The following is a 19,929-nucleotide window of genomic DNA, read 5'->3' on the forward strand; positions in this document are numbered from 1 at the left end:
AGCGGCGGCGCGGCCCTCCCCGCCGCGACAAAGCAGAGGGCTTTGTTGCCATGGCGACGGGAGTAGGCCCACCCCCCCACCCTCCTCCATCCTCCCCTCCCTCACCACTGGCCACCAGAGCCATCAATCATCCCCAAGCCCCGCCCCTCCCACATAGCCCTGCCCACCTTTACCCCCCAGCTAATACTGCCGCGGCCTTCCCCCCCCCCCCGCGTCCCAGTTCTAACTGGGCCTGGCCCAGTTCCTAACTGGGACAGCTCCGCTTGACCCAATACTGGCACAATCGCCCCACCCCCGGCTAAAAAAAGCCCTTAATTAGGCTAAAAAAACCCTCATTAAGGATAATTGCCCCCCCCCCCCCGCTAAAAAAGCTACAAAATGGGGAGGGAAGAGCTGGGACCCCCCCAAAATCCCCCCCAGGGCGACGCTGGGGCCCCGCCGTGGGGACGGTGGCCTCGTCCGTCTGTCCGGCCCTGTCCTGCCCCGCCGGGGGGCCCCCCGGGCCCGGCCCCCCCCCCTCCATGGGGCAGGGGCCGGGGTCACCGGCGGCAGGACTCATCTGGGGGGGGGGTGGTGGTGAGGATCTGGGGAGACCCCTTTGCCCCCCTCACCCCCCCCCCCGGGACCCCCATTGCCCCCCTCACCCCCTCCAGGAACCCCCATTCCCCCCTCACCCCCCAGGGACCCCCATTCCCCCCTCATCCCCCCCAGGGGACCCAGGGACCCCCCAAGTGCCCAGGGACCCCCATTGCCCTCCTCACCCCCCAGAGGACCCAGGGACCCCCATTGCCCCCCTCACCCCCCTCAGGACCCCCCATTCCCCCCTTCACCCCCCAGGGACCCAGGGACACCCATTGCCCCCCTCAGGACCCCCCATTCCCCCTCACCCCCCCCCAGAGGACCCAGGGACCCCCATTGCCCCCCCCCAGGGACCCCCATTGCCCCCTCACCCCCCTCAGGACCCCCCATTCCCCCCTTCACCCCCCCAGGGACCCCCATTGCCCCCCCAGGGTCCCAGTCACCCAGTGTCACCCCCCCCTCCCCAAAGCCACCCCAGGCCACTCACCCACGAGCAGGGCGCGGGCTCGCAGCCCCCCCGGCAGCCCCCGCGTGGGAGGGGGCTCGTCCTCATCCTCATCCTCGTCGGGGGCTGAAGGGGGGCCGGGGGGGGGCGGCTCCTCGGGGGGCCCCCAGGCCGCCAGCGCTGCCCCCTCCGAGGGGTAGCAGAAGGTGCGCTCCAGCTCCCGCTCGCTGAACCAGATCTTCAGCTGCGGGGGGGGACGGGGGGACATGGGGACATTGCGGGGACAGGGACACCCCCGGGGTCACCCTGGGCTTGGGGACACCCTGGGGATGGGGACACCAGGGGAAAGGGGTGGGGTGGGGACACCTTGGGGACACCCCCGGGGTCACCCTGGGGATGGGGACACCCTGGGGATGGGGACGCCAATGGAAAGGGGTGGGATGGGGACACCCTGGGGACACCCTCAGGGGTCACCCAGGGGATGGGGACACCCTGGGGTCCCTCTGGGCTTGGGGACGCCCCGGGGATGGGGACACCTTGGGGACACCCTCGGGAGTCACCCTGGGCTTGGGGACACCCTGGGGATGGGGACGCCAGGGGAAAGGGGTGGGGTGGGGACACCTTGGGGACACCCCCGGGGTCACCCTGTGCTTGGGGACACCCTGGGGATGGGGGTGCCAATGGAAAGGGGTGGCATGGGGACACCCTCGGGGGTCACCCCTGGGGATGGGGACACCCTGGGGTCCCTCTGGGCTTGGGGACACCCCAGGGATGGGGACGCCAGGGGAAAGGGGTGGGGTGGGGACATTGTGGGGACACCCCCGGGGTCACCCTGGGCTTGGGGACACCCTGGGGATGGGGACACCAGGGGAAAGGGGTGGCATGGGGACACCCCGGGGACACCCCCAGGGTCCCTCTGGGCTTGGGGACGCCCCGGAGATGGGGACACCAGGGGAAAGGGGTGGGATGGGGACACCTTCGGGACACCCTCGGGGGTCACCCAGGGGATGGGGACACCCTAGCGTCCCCTCTGGGGTTGGGGACACCCCTGGGGAAAGGGGTGGCATGGGGACACCCTGGGGACAGTATGGGGATAGGGGACACCTTGGGGTCACCCTGGGCACATGGGACATCCCGGTGACAGGGGTGGCACGGGGACGTTCCAGAGACACCTTGGGGACAGGGACACCCTGGCGACACCTCAATGACAGGGACAACACAGGGATGGGGACACCTTAGGGCCAGGGGTGGCATGGGGACACCTCGGGGATGGGGACATGCTGGGGACACCATGGGGTCAAGCTGGGGTCACCCTGGGGTCACCCTGGGGTCACCCTGGGGTTGGGGGTGGCATGGGGACACCCTGGGGACACCTTGGGGACCCCGCGGCCCCCCGATGCGCCCAGCTCCAGGGACAATCAGGGACGGGTCCCCCCCATCCCCCTCCGCGGGGGTTCCCATGGTAATTAATCCCTTCCCAGCCTAATCGTAATTAACGAGCGGCTATTAATGAGGCGGGGGGGGGGGTCACGCGGCCCCAGGGCGAGGGGGGGATGGGAGCAGGGGGGTGACAGGGGACCGCCCCGCCACCGCGGGAACCGCGCTTCCCCGCCCTCGGTTCCTGTTTTTGGGGTGCCCCGGAGGATTCTGGGTAACACTTTTTGGGTGGAAAACACCCCCCCCCCCCATTTTGTTTTAACCCCCAGACCCCTCCGCACCCCCGGATCGGGGGGACGCAGGCGTCCGGCCCCCACCCCAAAAACCCCAAGGGGGGCGCGGGCGTCGGGGCGGGCAAGGGCTGCCCGCTTCCTCCGCGGGGGCGTGAAGCGCAGGCAGGAGTGCAGGCAGGGCGTGCGGGCAGGGAGAGGAAGCGGTGAGGACCCGGGCGTCCGGGGGCCCAACCCCCCCCCCCCCTTCGCTGCCTTCCCGTAGCTGGGGGAACTGCCCCCCCCCCCCCAACCCCCTCTGCCGTCCCCTTGGTCTCCCCCAAATGGGGATGGGGATGGGGGGGGGGGATGGGGACAAGGGATGGGGACCCCGGGAAGGGACAGGGAGGGGGGCACGGGTCAAGGAGGAGACAGGGATGGGGGACAGGGACCAGGGATGGGGACAGGGAGGTCCAGGAAGGGACGAGGAGCAGGGATGGGGACCAAGATGGGGACAGGGAGGTCCAGGAGGGGACAGGGATGGGGACAGGGACCAGGGATGGGGACAGGAGGTCCAGGAAGGGACGAGGACCAGGAATGGGGACCAAGATGGCAACAGGGAGGTCCAGGAGGGGACAGGGACCAGGGATGGGGACAAGGATGGGGACAAGGATGGGGTGGGTCCAGCAAGGGACAGGGGATGAGAACAGGGGACAGGGAGGTCCAGGAGGGGACAGAGATGGGGACAGGAGGTCCAGGAGGGGACAAGGACCAGGGATGGGGACAAAGATGGGGACAGGGAGGTCCAGGAGAGGACATGGACCAGGGATGGGGACAGGAGGTCCAGGAGGGGACAAAGATGGGGACAGGGAGGCTCAGGAGGGGACAGAGGTGGGGGCAGGAGGTCCAGGAGGGGACAAGGACGGTGGGGTCCCAGGGCTGGTGACAAGGGACAGGCTGGCCGGACGGTGAGGGGCTGGAGGACACACAGAGGCGCCCCAGGGGACATGGAGGGGACACCGGGCGGGGAGAGGGGCACAACAGGAACCGCGGGGGTGGCCTGGGACGACACCGGGGGGGACACGAGGGGACGCGGCCGGGGGGGGACACGGGGGTCCCTACCTTCTTGCGGTGGGGGTCGTTCTTGGCCAGGCAGGAGCGAGGCAGGGCCAGGTACCCGCCGATGACCTGGATCTCCTCGGCCGTGGGGTAGCGCTTCTTGGGGGGTCCCGGGGGCGCAGCCGGGGGGGTTGGGGGTGCCGAGGGGGCCGGGGACCCCCCCTCGGGACCGTTGGTTGTCACCACCCGCCGGGGTCGCACCGTGATGGTGTTACCGCTACGGCGTTGAAGGGCAGGGTGGGCCGGGGGGGGCCCGGGCTCGCGGCGGGGCGCCCCTCGCATGGCGGCCGGCCCGCTGCCCGCCCCCCCAAGCGGGGCCGCCCCGGGGCTGCCGGCGCCCGGTCCCTCCCCGGCGCCGCCCTCGACACGCCCCTGCGCGAGCGGCATGGCCGCCGTGGGCGTGGTGGCCGCCACCGGTGGCGTGGGTACCACGGGTGTTGTGGCCGCCGTGGTGGGCCCAGAGCCCTTGGTTGACCCCTGACCCTCGGCCGGCTTGGTGCCCTCGTGGCCGTCTGCTGTCCCCTGTCCTGGTGTCCCCTGCCCACCCGACGTCCCCCGTCCCTCAACCATCTTCCAGCTCTTGACCATCCCCTTGACCGTCCCCTGGCCCTCAACTGGCCCCAGGTCCTTGGTTGGCCCCTGGCCCTCAACCGTCCCCGGGCTGGTGGCCACCCCATGGCCCTTGACCGTCCTATGGCTCTCGGCCATCTGCTGTCCCTCAGCCGTCCCCTGGCCCTCAACTGTCCCCAGGTCCTTGGTTGTCCCCTGGCCCTCAGCTGTCCCTGGGCTGGTGGCCAACCCGTGGCCCTTGACCGTCCTGTGGGTCTCGACTGTCCTACAGCCTTCGGCTGGCCCCCGGCCTTCAACTGTCCCCACCATGCCCTTGACTGTCCCCCACATCTCAGCTGTCCCCAAGTCCTTGGTTGTCCCCTGGCCCTCAGCTGTCCCTGGGCTGGTGGCCAACCCGTGGCCCTTGACCGTCCTACAGCCCTCGCCTGTCCCTTGGCCCTCAACCGTCCCCGAGCCCTTGGCTGTCCCCCGTCCCTCAACTCTCCCCAGGTCCTTGGTTGTCCCCAGACCTTCAGCTGTCCCCGGGCTGGTGGCCAACCCATGGCCCTTGACTGTCCTACAGCCCTCGCCCATCCCCTGCCCCTCGCCCGTCCCCACGCCCTTGGCTAAGCCCCATCCCTTGACCGTCCCCAGGCCCTTGACCGTCCCCCGCGTCTCAGCCATCCCCAGATCCTTGGTTGTCCCCTGGCCCTCCACCGCCCCTGGGCTGATGGTCAACCTGTGGCCCTCAGCCACCCCCTGTCCCTCCACTGTCCCCACACCCTTGATGGACCCCCGTGTCTTGACCATCCCCAGGTCCTTGGTTGTCCCCAGACCCTCAGCTGTCCCCAGGCTGGTGGCCAACCCATGGCCCTTGGCCATCCTATGGCTCTCAGCCATCTGCTGTCCCTCAGCTGTCCCCTGGCCCTCCACTGTCCCCATGCCCTTGCTTGACCCCAAACCATCAACCATCCCCGGGCTGGTGGCCAACCCATGGCCCTTGACCGTCCTATGGCTCTCAGCCACCTGCTGTCCCTCAACTGTCCCCTGTCCCTCATCCGTCCCCGTGCCCTTGACCGCCCCCCGCATCTCCGCTGTCCCCAGGCCCTTGGTTGTCCCCAGACCCTCAACTGTCCCCGGGCTGGTGGCCAACCCATGGCCCTTGACCACCCCATGGGTCTCAGCCCCCTCCGCCGCCCCCTGCCCTTCGCACCCCTCGTCCCCCGAGGCAGGATGGCGGTGGGGGGACGTCCCGGGGGGGCTCTCGGGGAGCCCCTCGGTGCTGAGCGAGCGGGCGGGGGGCCGCGGGGCGAAGCGGCTGAGCAGGCGACTGACTCGACCCCGGGGGGGTTCGCTCTCCCCGCAACGTTCCAGCCCCTCGGCGCTTCGGCTCAGCCCCGGCGCCAACGCCAGGGACCCCCCGCCGGGGACCCCCGCCCCGGCAGCCCCCGCTTTGGCTCGGCGCCGTTCCAGCAGTTCCCGTTTCCAAGGGGGCAACTGAGCCGCCCGGTCCCGCTGCTCCCGCTCGCGCCGTCGAGCCGCCTCCTCCTCCCGCCGGCGCCGTTCCAGCAGCTGCAGCTTCCAACCCGGCACCGCCATCGCCTGCCGCGGGACGGGGCGATGCGGGGGTCGGGATGGGGGAGCGGGAGGGGATGGGGGGCAACGGTGGAGCTACTGCGGGTGAGGGAGGAACCAAGGATGGGGATTGAGGAATCAGGGATGGGGTTGGTGGAGGAACCAGGGATGGGGACCGGGATGGGGTTAGGGGGACACCGGAGCCACCAGGGATGGGGACGGGGATGGTGGAGGAACCAGGGATGGGGACAGGGATGATGTTAGAGGGACACCGGAGCCACCAGTGATGGGGACAAGGATGGTGGAGGAACCAGGGATGGGGTTGGAGATGGTGGAGCCACCAGGGATGGGGACCGGGATGGTGGAGCCACCAGGGATGGGGACCGGGATGGGGTTAGGGGGACAGCGGAGCCACCAGGGATGGGGACAGGGACAGGGGAGGAACCAGGGATGGGGATGAGGGATAGTGAAGACACCAAGGATGGGGACACTGGAGCCACCAGGGATGGGGACAAGGGATGCCAGAACCACCAGGGATGGGGACAGGGGGGTGGATGGTGGTGCCACCAGGGATGGGGAACACCAGGGCCACCGAGGATGGGGAGAGGGATGTTGGAGACACTGGGACAGGGGCCACCAGGGATGGGGACAGGGATATTGGTGGCCACTGGGATGGGGGACACCAGGACCACCAGGGAGGAGGGACATCAGGGCCACCGGGGAGCGGGGACAGGGATATTGGAGCCACTGGGACACCAGGACCACCTGGGATGGGGACAGGGGCCAGCAGGGCCACCAGGGACAGGGAGGTTGGTGGCCGCTGGGCCACCAGGGCCACCAGGGCCAGGCACAGGGAGGCTGGGGGCCACTGGGACAGGGTCTACCAGGGATGGGGGAAATCAGGGCCACCAGGGACAGGGATGTTGGTGGCCACTAGGACAGGGGCCACCAGGGATGGGGGAAATCAGGGCCACCAGGGATGAGAGACAGGGGTGTTGGAGCCACGAGGACACCAGGGCCACCAGGGATGGGGACAGGGAGGTTGGTGGCCGCTGGGCCACCAGGGATGGGGACAGGGGCCAGCAGAGCCACCAGGGATGGGGACAGGGATGTTGGTGGCCACTAGGACAGAGGCCACCAGGGATGGGGGACATCAGGGCCACCAGGGATGGGGGACAGGGGTGTTGGAGCCGCTGGGCCACCAGGGCCACCAGGGATGGGGACAGGGAGGTTGGTGGCCACTGGGCCAGGGGCCACCAGGGCTGGGGGCCACCAGTGCCGCCAGAGCTGCGGTGACAGAGCCACCAGTGCCGGGGACGGAGGGGGTGGCTGCTGGTGGGACGGGGAAGGGGGACGCTTGGGGACATCGGTCACCCGCACGCGGCCGAGGGGGGACCCAGGCGTCCGGGGGGGGGGGGAACACCCCAAATTTGGGGGGCGGGGGGGGGACGACGACGACACCCAGGCCTCTGCCCCCCCCCCCCCCCAGGGTGCGGCCGGGGGACGCGGGCGGGAGCGCTGCCTTTGTCGGGAAGGGCGGAGGAAGGCGGGGGGGGGGGGGGGGAGGGAAATCCCAGCCCCCCCTTCCCCTCCCCCACCCCAAGAGGACCCCCCTGGGGGTGGGGGGTGGGGGGAGGGGTCCCAGCGTACTCACCCCGGGATGAAGGAGGGACCCAGGCGGCCGGGAGGGACCCAGGCGTCCGAGGCGGGGGGGGGGGGGGGGGGGGAGGAAGAGGAGGAGGGGGGGGGATGAAAAGCGGCTTTTCCCGCGGGGGGGGGGGGGGGGGGGATGACTCGCAGGAACCCAAGCGTCCGGGCGGGTCCCCCCCCCCTTTTTCTTAGAGGGGTTCGGAGGGACCCAGGCGGGGGGGGAGGGGCGGGGGGCGGGGTTAACTCCCAAAAATCTGCCCGGAACCCCGGGGGGGGGGGGGAGGGGAGGGGAGGGGACCCAGGCGTCCCGGGGGGGGGGGACCCAGGCGTCGGGGGGACCCAGGAGTCCGGGGGGACTCCGGGACCCCCCAAATGGGGGGGGGAGGGGCGTCTTTGTGTGCGGAAGGAAAAAAAGGGGGGGGGAGAATGGAGGGGCGGGGTCGAGGGAAGGGGAGGGGCTTGTTTGGGGGGGCGGGGCCGCGGGGGTGTTATTGTAGGGTCGCGCTGGCAGCGCCATCGCGCCGCTGATGGGAGACCTCCCAGATCCCCCCAGATCCCCCCGGGTCCCGGGGGTCCTCCCCTCCCCCCCCCGGGGATTCCCCTCCCCCCTTGGTTTTTGGGGTCTCCCTGGATCCCCGCCCCCCCCCCGATCCTTCCCACCCAGGCAACTCAGATCTCTGGGATCCCCCACCCGGATCCCCCCTTCTCGGGACCCCTTGAGCCCCTGGATCCCCCCTCCCAGATCCCAGGATCCCCCCAGCAAGGCCCCCGGGATCCTTCTCAGCCCCAAGATCCTCCCTCCCCAGGACCCCTGGGATTATCCCCTGGGATTATCCCCTGGGATTCCCTCCCCCCGGATCCCCCCCGATCCCCAGCATTCCCCCCAGCCTCCCCACTTCCCAGACACCCCCCGATCCCCTCCGATCCCCAGGAATCCCCCCTTGGGATCCCCCTCCCGCCACCCCCAGGGATCTCCCCAGGCTTCCCCCCAGGATCCCCCCTCCTCACCCCCCACCCCCACCCCCCGGATCCCCAGGACTTTCCCCACCCCCCACCCCCCGATCCCCCCAGATCCCCGGGATCCACTGGGCCGGTTTGACCCCGCAGCCGCCGCCGCGGTCACCACCCCTCCCTAATCGCCGGCTTCCGGGGGGACCCAGGCGTCCGCGGCCCCGCCCTGACCTTTGTGACCTTGAAACCCAAAGGGGACCCAGGGCGTCCGGACGCACCCACCCCGCCCCGAGTCCGGGTGACGCCCTGACCCCGATCCCCGGCCCGCAGCGGACCCAGGCGTCTGGGTGTCCCCAAAACCCCAGGAGGGGACCCAGGCGTCCGGGTGCCCCCCACCCACCCAAAAGGGGACCCACGTGTCTGGGTGTCCCCAAACCCACCCAGGAAGGGACCCAGGCGTCTGGGTGCCCCCCACCCAGAGGGGACCCAGGTGTCCGGGTGCCCCCCACCCAGAGGGGACCCAGGCGTCTGGGTGCCCCCCACCCAAAGGGGACCCAGGTGTCCGGGTGCCCCCCACCCACCCAAAGGGGACCCAGGCATCCACGTGCCCCCCACCCAAAAGGGGACCCAGGTGTCCGGGTGCCCCCCACCCACCTAAAAGGGGACCCAGGCATCCACGTGCCCCCCACCCAGAGGGGACCCAGGCGTCTGGGTGTCCCCCCACCCACCCAGGAAGGGACCCAGGTGTCTGGGTGCCCCCCACCCAGAGGGGACCCAGGTGTCCGGGTGCCCCCCACCCAAAGGGGACCCAGGCATCCACGTGCCCCCCACCCAGAGGGGACCCAGGTGTCTGGGTGTCCCCAAACCCACCTAAAGGGGACCCAGGCACCCAGGTGCCCCCCACCCACCCAAAGGGGACCCAGGCATCCATGTGCCCCCCACCCCTCCAGAGGGGACCCAGGCAGCCGGGTGCCCCCCACCCAGAGGGGACCCAGGTGTCTGGATGCCCCCCACCCACCCAGATGGGACCCAGGCATCCACGTGCCCCCCACCCAGAGGGGACCCAGGTGTCTGGGTGTCCCCAAACCCCCAGGAGGGGACCCAGGCGTCTGGGTGCCCCCCACCCACCTAAAAGGGGACCCAGGCGGCCGGGTCCCCCCCACCCAAAGGGAACCCACGTGTCTGGGTGCCCCCCACCCACTCAAAAGGGGACCCAGGCGTCTGGGTGTCCCCAAACCCACCCAGGAAGGGACCCAGGCGTCTGGGTGCCCCCCACCCCTCCAGAGGGGACCCAGGCGGCCGGGTGCCCCCCACCCACCCAGAGGGGACGCAGGCGGCCGGCGGCCCGGCCAAGCGGGTCAATCCCGGTGACTCAGTGGCTGAGTGCGGGCGGGGCCCGGCCTCGGCCCCCTCCCCGCCGTCCCCTCCCCGGGCGCTGGCACCCCGGGGTGCCCCACCCCACCTGCACCCTACTTAAGGTCCTTCCCCGCTGTCCCCGCTGTCCCCGCTGTCCCCAGCCATGGCCAGTCCGCGGCTGCCCTCCGCCCTCGGGCTCCTGCTGCTCTGCCTGTGCCTCCCAGGTGGGACTGGGATATACTGGGAGGGACTGGGATGGAGACTGGGATGGAGACTGGGTTCCCCTTTCCACCTAGGGGACTGGGATGGGGACTGGGATACACTGGGAGGGGACTGGGATATACTGGCAGGGACTGGGATGGAGACTGGGTTCCCCTTTCCACCTAGGGGACTGGGATGGGGACTGGGATATACTGGGTGGGACTGAGAGGGAGACTGGGTTCCCCTTCCCACCCAGGGGACTGGGATGGACTGGGAGGGACTAGAGGGGACTGGAAGGGACTGGGGAGACTGGGATGGAGACTGGGAGACAGGGATGAACTGGGATGGAGACTGGGGGGACGGGGATGGAGTGGGATGGGGATTGCAAGGACTGGGGGGGAACTGGAATTGACTGGGGGGACTGGGATGGAGACTGGAGGGACTGGGAGGGAGACTCTGGGGACTGTGGGGAGACTGGAATGGACTGGGAGTGACTGGGAAGGACTGGGATGGATTGGGAGGGACTGGGATGGGAACTGGGAGGGACTGGGAAGGACTGGAGTGGAGACTGAATGGACTGGGATGGCAACTGGGAGGGCCAGGGACGGATGGGATGGAGATGGGGGGTTACTGGGATGGACTGGGATATGCTGGGAGCCGGGGGGACCCAGGTGTCCGGGCACTGCTGACACCCCCCCTTCGGCCCAGACGCCTCCGGCCGCTGCGACTCGGGATCCCGCCTGGCCCCGCTGACAGCCGGAGTGGATCCCTGCAAGGATCCCGCCGGATTCCTCAGCCCCCAGCTGGGCGGGGACATGGCTGGATCCTACGGAGGCGGATCGGGATCCTACGGGGGTGGATCGGGATCCTACGGAAGCGGATCGGGATCCTACGGGGGTGGATCGGGATCCTACGGAAGCGGATCGGGATCCTATGGGGGCGGATCGGGATCCTACAGCAGCTCGGGAGGCGGAGGCTCTTCAGGATCCTACGTGTCTCCGGGATCTTCCGGGGGCAAGCCAGGGTCCTATGGCAGCAGACCGGGATCCCACGGGGATGGCTCGGGATCCTTTGTGTCACCAGGATCTGGTGGGCCGCAGGGATCCTACGGACTCGGGTCTTATGGGGGCGGATCCGGATCGGGGAGACCCAGCTCGCATGGGGGAAGCGCGTCCTATGGGGGAGGCGGATCCTATGGAGGATCCAGTTCAGGATCCTATGGAAGTGGATCTGGATCAGGCAGACCTGGATCCCAAGGGGGAAGTGGATCTGGATCGGGCAGACCTGGATCCCAAGGGGGGAGTGGATCCGGATCAGGCAGACCTGGATCCCAAGGGGGGAGTGGATCTGGATCAGGCAGACCTGGATCCCAAGGGGGAAGTGGATCTGGATCAGGCAGACCTGGATCCCAAGGGGGAAGTGGATCTGGATCGGGCAGACCAGGCTCATCTCAAGGAGGATCCAGTTTGGGATCCTCTGGGGCTGGATCAGGATCAGGAAGACCCGGATCCCAAGGAGGAAGCGGATCTGGATCCTACGGAGGCGGGTCAGGATCCTACGGGGGATCCAGACCCTATGGAGGATCCAGTTCCTATGGAGGGTCTGGATCCTATGGAAGTGGGTCAGGATCCTATGGGGGATCATATGGAGGATCCGGTTCAGGATCGGGCAGACCTGGTTCCCAGGGGGGCAGCGGATCCGGATCAGGCAGACCAGGATCCCACGGTGGAAGTGGATCTGGATCGGGCAGACCCGGATCCCATGGAAGCAGTGGATCCCACGGGGGAAGTGGGTCTGGATCAGGCAGACCTGGCTCCCAGGGGGGCAGTGGATCCCAAGGCGGCAGTGGATCAGGATCCTATGGGGGATCAGGCTCCTATGGGGACAGCTCAGGATCCTACGGGCTCCCTGAATCCTACGGGGATGATTCGGGATCCTACGGGGGCTCATCAGGATCTTACGGAGGATCAGGATCCTATGGGGGTGGATCAGGATCTTATGGGGGACCGGCATCCTATGGGGGTGGATCGGGATCCTATGGGGGCGGATCGGGATCTTACGGGGCATCAGGATCCTATGGGGGCGGATCGGGATCTTATGGAGGATTGGGATCCTATGGGGGCGGATCGGGATCTTATGGGGGATCAGGACCCTATGGGGGCGGATCGGGATCTTATGGGGGATCGGGATCCTACGGGGGTATCCAGCGCCCTGGGTACAAGAACCCTGGGATCCCCTTCATACCTGGGCTGCGGGATCCCGCCCGGATCGGGGGCCACATCCCTGTGCACCGCGGCCCCCCCCTTCACGGCTCCGGCTCTGGATCCAGTGTGGGATCCGGCATGGGATCCGGCATGGGATCCGGCATGGGATCCGGCTACAGCTACAGCTCCGGGACTGGGACCTACAGCTCCGGGACGGGATCCAGCAGCGGATCCAGGGTGGGATCCGGCCAATCCCAGTCCAGCTGTGGGGATTGTGACAAATAGGGGTGCCCGGACGCCTGGGTCCCCCCCGGGTCCCAATAAAATCGTTGGATCGCGGCACCAGCCTCGTCCCTGTCCCCACACGTGTCCCCACACGTGTCCCCACGCCCACAGGTGTCCCCAAACGTGGCCCAGCTTGTCCCCACACGTGTCCCCACGCCCACGCGTGTCTCAGCCTGTCCCCACGTGTCGGCACTGGCTGAACTAGTGGGGCCGGTCTGCGCCCACGCCTGGGGACAGGGACATCAGGGACAGGGTGGGGACACCCGCAAGGACAGGGATGGGGACACTGGGGACATGGGGGAGATCCATGGGATGGGGACATCAGGGACAGGGTGGGGACACTGGGGACATGGGGGACATTCATGGGATGGGGACACCAGGGATGGGATGGGGACACTGGGGACGTGGGGGACATCCATGGGATGGGGACATCAGGGTTGGGATGGGGACACCAGGGATGGGATGGGGACACCAGGGATGGGATGGGGACATTGGGGACATGGGGGACATCCATGGGATGGGGACATCAGGGATGGGATGGGGACACTGGGGACATGGGGGACATCCATGGGATGGGGACACTGGGGACAGGGACATTCATGGAATGGGGACCTCAGGGATGGGATGGGGACACCCACGGGGACACTGGGGACACTGGGGACATGAAGGACGAGACGAGGGCACCCGTGGGGCCGGTGGCACTTGGGGACATGGCGGGATGGGATGGGGACATCGGGGCTGGGCCAGGGTGGTGCTGGGTGACACTAGGGAGGTGGCCCTGAAACTGGGGCAGGAGGGTGGGGGGGGACATCAACCAGTATGAGCCTCAGAGAGACCAGTATGGCCCCATAAAGACCAGTATGAGCCCATAAGGACCATTATGAGCCCTAAGGAGATCAGTATGACCCCCAAGGGACTTGTATGAGCCTGAAAAGGGACCAGTATGGTCCCATAGGGACCAGTATGAGACCTAAGGAGACCAGTATGACCCCAAAGAGACCAGTATGAGCCTGAAAGGGAGGAGTATGAGCCCCGTAGAGACCAGTATGGCCCCAGATGGACCAGTATGAGCCCAAAAGGACCATTATGAGCCCTAAGGAGACCAGTATGACCCCAAAGGGACCAGTACAGGCCCTATAGAGATCAGTATGGCCCCTAAGAGCCAGTACAAGCCCATAAGGGCCAGTATGAGCCCTAAAGAGACCAGTATAGCCCCACAGGGACCAGTATAATCCCAAAAAAGACCAGTATGGCCCCACAGGGACCAGTATAATCCCAAAAGGGACCAGTATGGCCCCACAAGGACCAGTACAAGCCCATAAGGACCAGCATGAGCCCTAAAGAGACCAGTATGGTCCCAAAGGGACTGGTACAAGCCCTGTAGAGACCAGTGTGGCCTCATATAGACCAGTATGAGCCCTGAACAGACCAGTATAGCCCCGAAGAGACCAGTATGGCCCCAAAGGAACCAGTATGAGCCCCAAAGGAACCAGTATGGCCCCATATAGACCAGTATGAGCCCCAAAGAGACCAGTATGGCCCCAAAGGAACCAGTATGAGACCCATATGGACCAGTATGAGCCCCAAAGAGACCAGTATGTCCCCAAAGGAACCAGTATGAGACCCATATGGACCAGTATGAACCCCAAAGAGACCAGTATGGCCCCACAGGGACCAGTACAGGCCCCAGGAGGGGTCTCGGGGACGGTTCCAGCCCCCGGCCGCCTGGGTGCCATGTGGGGGTGGCGGTGGCAGGGGGGGAGCCCCACGCCTGGGTCCCCACCCTACGTGGGTGGCCGCACCCAGGCAGGGTCAAAAATCCCGGGTGGGAGGATCCCCACCCACCCGACCTTAAAACCAGTGTTCCCAGTGCTCCCAGTGCTCCCAGTTCTTCCTGACCAGCACCCATGGGTGCCCTCAAGACCCTCGGGGTCCTGCTCTGCCTGCTCGCCCTGCTGAACCCCCACCCGCTCGGTAGGTGCCCGGGCCCCTGGGTCCCCTCCCTGATTTGGGGGGGGACGGGGACGGGGACCCCTGGGTCCCCTCCCCACTCTGGGTGGGGGATGGGGAATTGGGGGGGTCCCAGACGCCTGGATCCCTTGTCTGGGGCGGGGGGGGATGGGGAATTGGAGGGTCCTGGATGCCTGGGTCCCTTCTTTGGGGGGGGGGGATGGGGAATTGGGGGGTCCCGGACGCCTGGGTCCCCATTGCTGACCCCCTTGTCTCCCCCAGGTGTCACCGCCCGCAGCCTGCCTGTCCCCGCCACCGTCCCCGCCACCACCACCATCCCCGTCACCATCCCCGCCACTGTCCCCGCCACCATCCCCGCCACCGTCTCCACCACCGTCCCCACCACCGTCCCCGTCACCGTCCCCGGGACTGTCCCCAACACCATCCCCGCCACCGTCCCCACCACCATCCCTGTCACCGTCCCCGGTGCTGTCCCCACTATTGTCCCCGATAGCGTCCCCGCCACCACCCCCATGGTGGCCGAGGAAGAGGAGGAGGAGGAAGAGGAGGCCGAGGCCGAAGGCCGCATGATGGCGGCTCTCAAGCGCCTGGCCTGGCTGCTGGAGAGCCCCCGCCTCCGCCGCCGCGACCCCCCCGGCCCCCAGCCCCTCCCGGAGCTCGGCCCCGAGCTGTCCCCCCCGCGGGGGGCTTGAAGTGGGGGGCCCGGACCCCGGGGTCCCTTTTTGGGGGGGGGGGGGGTCCCAGATGTCTCGGTCTCTTTTATGGGGGGTTGGGGGGTGCCAGTCACCTGGGTCCCTTTTTTGGGGGGGTTTTGGGGGGTCCCAGATGCCTGGGTCCCTTTTTTGGGGGTTTTGGGGGGTCCCAGACACCTGGGTCCCTTTTTTGGGGGGGTTTTGGGGGGTCCCAGATGCCTGGGTCCCTTTTTTGGGGGTTTTGGGGGGTCCCAGATGCCTGGGTCCCTTTTTGGGGGGGTTTTGGGGGGTCCCAGATGCCTGGGTCCCTTTTGGGGCTTTGGGGGGTCCCGGCGGCCTGGGCCCCTGTGACCCGCTGGGGGGAGGGGCGCAGCGTCCGGCCCCCCCCCCCTCCCCCCCCGGGCTCAATAAACGATGCAGCCCCCCCGCGCTGGCCCCGACTGATGGCTGTGGGGGCTATGGGGTCCTATAGGGGCTGGGCTGTAGGGGCTGGCTCACAGGGACCAGGTCTGTAGGGGCTGGGCCATAGGGTGAGGCTATAGGGGCTGGGCTATAAGGTAAGGATATAGGGACCTGGCTATAGGGGCTGGGCTATAGGGTGAGACTATGGGGGCTGGGTTATAGGGACCTGGCTATAGGGGCTGGGCTATAAGGTAAGGATATAGGGACCTGGCTACAGGGGCTGGGCTATAAGGTAAGGATATAGGGACCTGGCTATAGGGGCCAGGTCTGCAGGGGCTGGGCCATAGGGTGAGGCTATGGGGGCTGGGTTATAGGGACCTGGCTATAGGGGCTGGGCCATAGGGTGAGGCTATAGGGGCCACATCTGTGGGGGCTGGTCTATAGGGACCTGGCTACAGGGGCTGGGCTATAAGGTAAGGATATAGGGACCTGGCTATAGGGGCCAGGTCTGCAGGGGCTGGGCTATAGGGTGAGGCTATGGGGGCTGGGTTATAGGGACCTGGCTATAGGGGCTGGGCCATAGGGTGAGGCTATAGGGGCCACATCTGTGGGGGCTGGTCTATAGGGACCTGGCTACAGGGGCTGGGCTATAGGGTGAGGCTATAGGGGCTGGGCTATAGGGTGAGGCTGTAGGGGCCAGGTCTATAGGGGCCGGGCTATAGGGGGGTACGGGGCCGCGGGCACCTGGGGCCCCGCTGCAGCAGAGCATGATGGGAAGCCTGAGTCATGGGGAGCCGCTGCCACGTCCCCCCTCGACCTTCCGGGTCGGCCGGTCCCAGGCCGGCTCCCCACCCCCACCCGGGGGGCCCCACCCACCCTTGGGGTGCCTATAAGGGCCGGGGCGCCCTCCCAGTGCTCCCAGTGCTCCCAGTGCTCCCAGTGCTGTACTGGAGCCAGCTGTCATCACTGCCAGGTAGGGCCCCCCTGGACGCCTGGGTGCCCATATCTGGGGGGCACTGGGTGAAGCTGGGGAGTCACTGAGAGGCACTGGGTGAAGCTGGGAGGTCACTGGGGGGCACTGGGAGGGTGGGAAAAGGTCCCGGACACCTGGGCCCCCATATCTGGGGGTCACTGGGGGGCACTGGGTGACACTGGGGAGTGGGGGAACACCCTGGACACCTGGGTCCTCATATCTGGGGGGCACTGGGTGAACCTGGGAGGTCACTGGGGGACACTGGGTGACACTGGAGGGTGGGTGAAGGCCCCAGACACCTGAATCCCCATATCTAGGGGTCACTGGGGGGCACTGGGTGAAGCTGGGGGGGCACTGGGGGGCACCAGATGGAGTTGGGGTGTCACTGGGGGTCACTGGGAGGCACTGGGTGAAGCTGGGGAGTCACTGGGAGGCACTGGGTGAAGCTGGGGGGGCACTGGGGGCACTGGGGGGCACTGGGTGAAGCTGGGGAGCCACTGGGAGGGACTGTGTGAAGCTCGGGGGGGGCACTGGGGGGCACTGGGTGAAGCTGGGGGGTCGCTGGGGGTCACTGGGGGCCACTGGGTGAAGCTGGGGAGTCACTGGGAGGCACTGGGTGAAGCTGGGGGGGCACTGGGGGGCACTGGGTGAAGCTGAGGGGTCACTGGGGGGCAGTGGGGGGCACTGGGTGAAGCTGGGGAGCCACTGGGAGGGACTGGGTGAAGCTGGGGGGGGGGGACTGGCGGGCACTGGGTGAAGCGGGGGGGCAGGGACTGGTCCCAGACGCCTGGGTCCCCCCAAGCGCCCCCCGACCCCTCTCTCCCCTCCCCCCCAGCATGGCCGAGCCCCGCCCCCAGCCCCCCCCGCCCCCGGCCGGGCCCCGCCCCGAGCCCCAGAGCCCCCCCGAGCCCCCGCTGCCCGCCATCCCCGTGGCCCCTTGGCCACCCCTGCCCGAGTGGGTGGGGGCCGGGGCCGGGGCCGGGGCCGGGGCCGGGGCCAAGCCACCGCCGCGCCACGAGGAGACGTCGGGGACGAGCGGCGGCCGCTGACCGAGCCGGGCGTGGCCACGCCACCGCCCCGGGCCCCGCCTCGGCCCCACCGATGTCCCCAGGAGGAGCCACCAGCGTCCTCAACCCCCCTTGACCTCAAGGGTGTCCCCAAGAAGAGCCACCATCGCCCTGACCCCGTTGACCCCAGATGTCCCCAAGAAGAGCCACCAGCATCCTGACCCCAGATGTCCCCAAAAGCCACCATCGCCCTGACCCCGTTGACCCCAGATGTCCCCAAGAGCCACCAGCGTCCTGTCCTCGTTGACCCCAGATGTCCCCAAGAGCCACCATCGCCCTGACCCCGTTGACCCCAGATGTGCCCAAGAAGAGCCACCAGCGTCCTGACCCTGTTGTCCCCAGATGTCCCCAAGAAGAGCCACCAGCGTCCTGACCCCATTGACCCCAGATGTCCCCAGGAGCCACCAGCGTCCTGACCCTGTTGTCCCCAGATGTCCCCAGGAGCCACCAGCGTCCCGTCCCCGTTGTCCCCAGATGTCCCCAATTAAAGACTCCCCCAGCCCCACTCTGGGTGTTGCTGTGGGGGGCTGAGACCTGGCGCGCTCGTGACACGGGGCGGGGGCCAGGCGGGGGGTCCCCTGTGTCCCCTCCCCGTCCCCGTGGGGCCCCGAGACGAGGGACGAGGACGGGGACGATGCTGCTTCCACCTTTAATGGGGACAAGGGGTGGGGACACGGGGATGGGACAGGGACACGGGGATGGGGACACAGGGATGGGGACACGGGGACAGGATGGGAACACGGGGATGGGGACATGGGGACAGGATGGGGACATGGGGACAGGATGGGGACACGGAGACGGTGACACGGGGACAGGACGTCCCCCGCCGCTACGGCACCTCCCGCAGTTGCTCCGAGTGTCCCCAACCTGGAGAGGGGACAGGGTGAGGGACGGGGCTGGCCACCAGGTCCCCCCCGTGTCCCCAAAGTCCCTCACAGCCCCCATGTCCCCATACCGCGGCTCTCGCTGTCCTCGACGTCCCTGGACACGTCCTGGCTCCCGATGTCCCCAAGGTTGGAGCCGGGTGATGCTGCCCCGCTCCGGCTCTCGCCCGAGCTCCTCGGCCACCCCTGGCGCGGGGGACGTCCCTGGGGACGCGTCCCCTGTCCCAGGGGACGTTGGGAAGGTCCTTGGGGACGCGTCCCAACCTCTTCGGGACGCGTCCCTGGTCCTTGGGGACGCGTCCCTGGTCCTTGGGGACACGGCCCTGGCTCCTGGGGACACGGCCCCGGTCTTTGGGGCCGTGTCCCCAGTCCTTGGGGCCACCTCTCTGGTCCTTGGGGACGTGGCCCCGGTCCTTGGGGACGTCCCTGGACCCATGTCCCCAATCCCTGGAGCCATGTCCCCAGGCTTTGGGGACGTGTCCCCGGTCCTTGGGGACGTCCCTGGGCCCATGTCCCCAGACCTTGGGGCCACGTCCCCGGTCCGTAGGGACGTCGGGCTGGACCTTGGGGACGTGTCCCTGGTCCGTGGGGACGTCTCTCAGGTCCTTGGGGTGGCACCTCCAAAGCAGGGGGTGACCCCAATGTCCCCAAGCCAGGGGGTGGCTCTGGGGACACCATTGTCCCCACGGGGCCACCTGGGAGGAGGTGGAGGAACTGGAGCAGCGAGGCCAGGGCTTGTCCCCAAGGCTGCTCGGGGACGGGGACGAGCTCGGCGGGTCCTGCGGGGAGGGGACACGGGCAGGGACGGGGACAGGGACGGGGACAGGGACGGGGCCCCTGGCCCCACGGACCCCATATTCCCCCTGCCCCGGTGGCCTTGTGGCCCCCGTGTCCCTTTGTGTCCCCTTGTGTCCCTCCACGTCACGTCTCCCTTTGTCCCCTATGTCCCCCCCATGTCCCCCCATGTCCCCGGTGTCCCCCCATCCCCACGTCCCCCCGTGTCCCCCCCATGTCCCCATGCGTCCCCTCACCACCCAGCAGCAGCAGCGTCCCCAGGGCCACTGCGAGTGTCCCCGTCACCCCCATGGCGCTGCCTGGCCCCCCCTCGGTGTCCCCCACTTATAGGCACGGGGACGTCTCCAGGGTGGGGACACGGGAGGTGGCCCTGCCCCGGGGCGGGGACACGGGACACGGCTGGGTGACAACGGCCGGTCCCCATGTCCCCAAACCCCCATGTCCCCAGCGTCCCCAATGTCCCCCAAAGTCTCCAGTGTCCCCAACCTCCCCAGTGTCCCCAGTCCTCCCAGTTGCTCTCCAGTGTCCCAAAGGACCCCACCACTTCCTGGTGTCCCCAATGTCCCCAGTCCTTGCAGTCCCCCC

At 68.5% G+C, this 19,929-nt stretch overlaps 2 protein-coding genes and 1 long non-coding RNA gene across 3 annotated transcripts; 2 read left to right on the forward strand and 1 right to left on the reverse strand.

The window, feature by feature from the left end:
• Positions 1-283: 283 nt before the first annotated feature.
• Positions 284-7,616, reverse strand: PPP1R18 (protein phosphatase 1 regulatory subunit 18). Its single transcript, XM_087729856.1, has 4 exons — positions 7,568-7,616; positions 3,793-5,940; positions 1,067-1,268; positions 284-559 (listed from the first exon to the last, which is right to left on the reverse strand). The coding sequence occupies exons 2-4, from the start codon at positions 5,935-5,937 to the stop codon at positions 540-542; spliced, it is 2,367 nt and encodes a 788-aa protein (XP_087585982.1). The 5' UTR covers positions 5,938-5,940; positions 7,568-7,616; the 3' UTR covers positions 284-539.
• Positions 7,617-10,033: 2,417 nt separating this feature from the next.
• Positions 10,034-12,614, forward strand: LOC148052542 (uncharacterized). Its single transcript, XM_087729909.1, has 4 exons — positions 10,034-10,094; positions 10,780-10,968; positions 11,041-11,727; positions 11,875-12,614. The coding sequence occupies exons 1-4, from the start codon at positions 10,034-10,036 to the stop codon at positions 12,558-12,560; spliced, it is 1,623 nt and encodes a 540-aa protein (XP_087586035.1). The 3' UTR covers positions 12,561-12,614.
• A 3,943-nt stretch (positions 12,615-16,557) lies between these two features.
• LOC148052543 (uncharacterized) lies at positions 16,558-18,170 on the forward strand. Its single transcript, XR_015698532.1, has 2 exons — positions 16,558-16,598; positions 17,749-18,170. It is a non-coding gene; the product is annotated as an uncharacterized LOC148052543 (long non-coding RNA).
• The last annotated feature ends 1,759 nt before the right edge of the window (positions 18,171-19,929 follow it).

The sequence above is a fragment of the Nipponia nippon genome, unplaced genomic scaffold (genome assembly GCF_047370975.1).
Source record: "Nipponia nippon isolate SJK-2023a ecotype South Korea unplaced genomic scaffold, ASM4737097v1 scaffold_47, whole genome shotgun sequence".
In the NCBI taxonomy this organism is placed as follows: Eukaryota; Metazoa; Chordata; class Aves; order Pelecaniformes; family Threskiornithidae; genus Nipponia; species Nipponia nippon.

What these genes read in the sequence shown, in the direction of transcription:
- PPP1R18 (XM_087729856.1), bottom strand. Translation starts at nt 5,937, where the DNA reads ATGGCGGTGCCGGGTTGGAAGCTGCAGCTGCTGGAACGGCGCCGGCGG. An exon ending in ACGACCCCCACCGCAAGAAG is followed by an intron (nt 1,269 to 3,792) that starts GTAGGGACCCCC and finishes CCCCCCCCGCAG; the next exon opens with CTGAAGATCTGGTTCAGCGA. An exon ending in AGCCCGCGCCCTGCTCGTGG is followed by an intron (nt 560 to 1,066) that starts GTGAGTGGCCTG and finishes CCCCCCCCCCAG; the next exon opens with ATGAGTCCTGCCGCCGGTGA.
- LOC148052542 (XM_087729909.1), top strand. Translation starts at nt 10,034, where the DNA reads ATGGCCAGTCCGCGGCTGCCCTCCGCCCTCGGGCTCCTGCTGCTCTGC. An exon ending in GCTCTGCCTGTGCCTCCCAG is followed by an intron (nt 10,095 to 10,779) that starts GTGGGACTGGGA and finishes CCTTCGGCCCAG; the next exon opens with ACGCCTCCGGCCGCTGCGAC. An exon ending in CGGATCGGGATCCTACGGGG is followed by an intron (nt 10,969 to 11,040) that starts GTGGATCGGGAT and finishes GCAGCTCGGGAG; the next exon opens with GCGGAGGCTCTTCAGGATCC.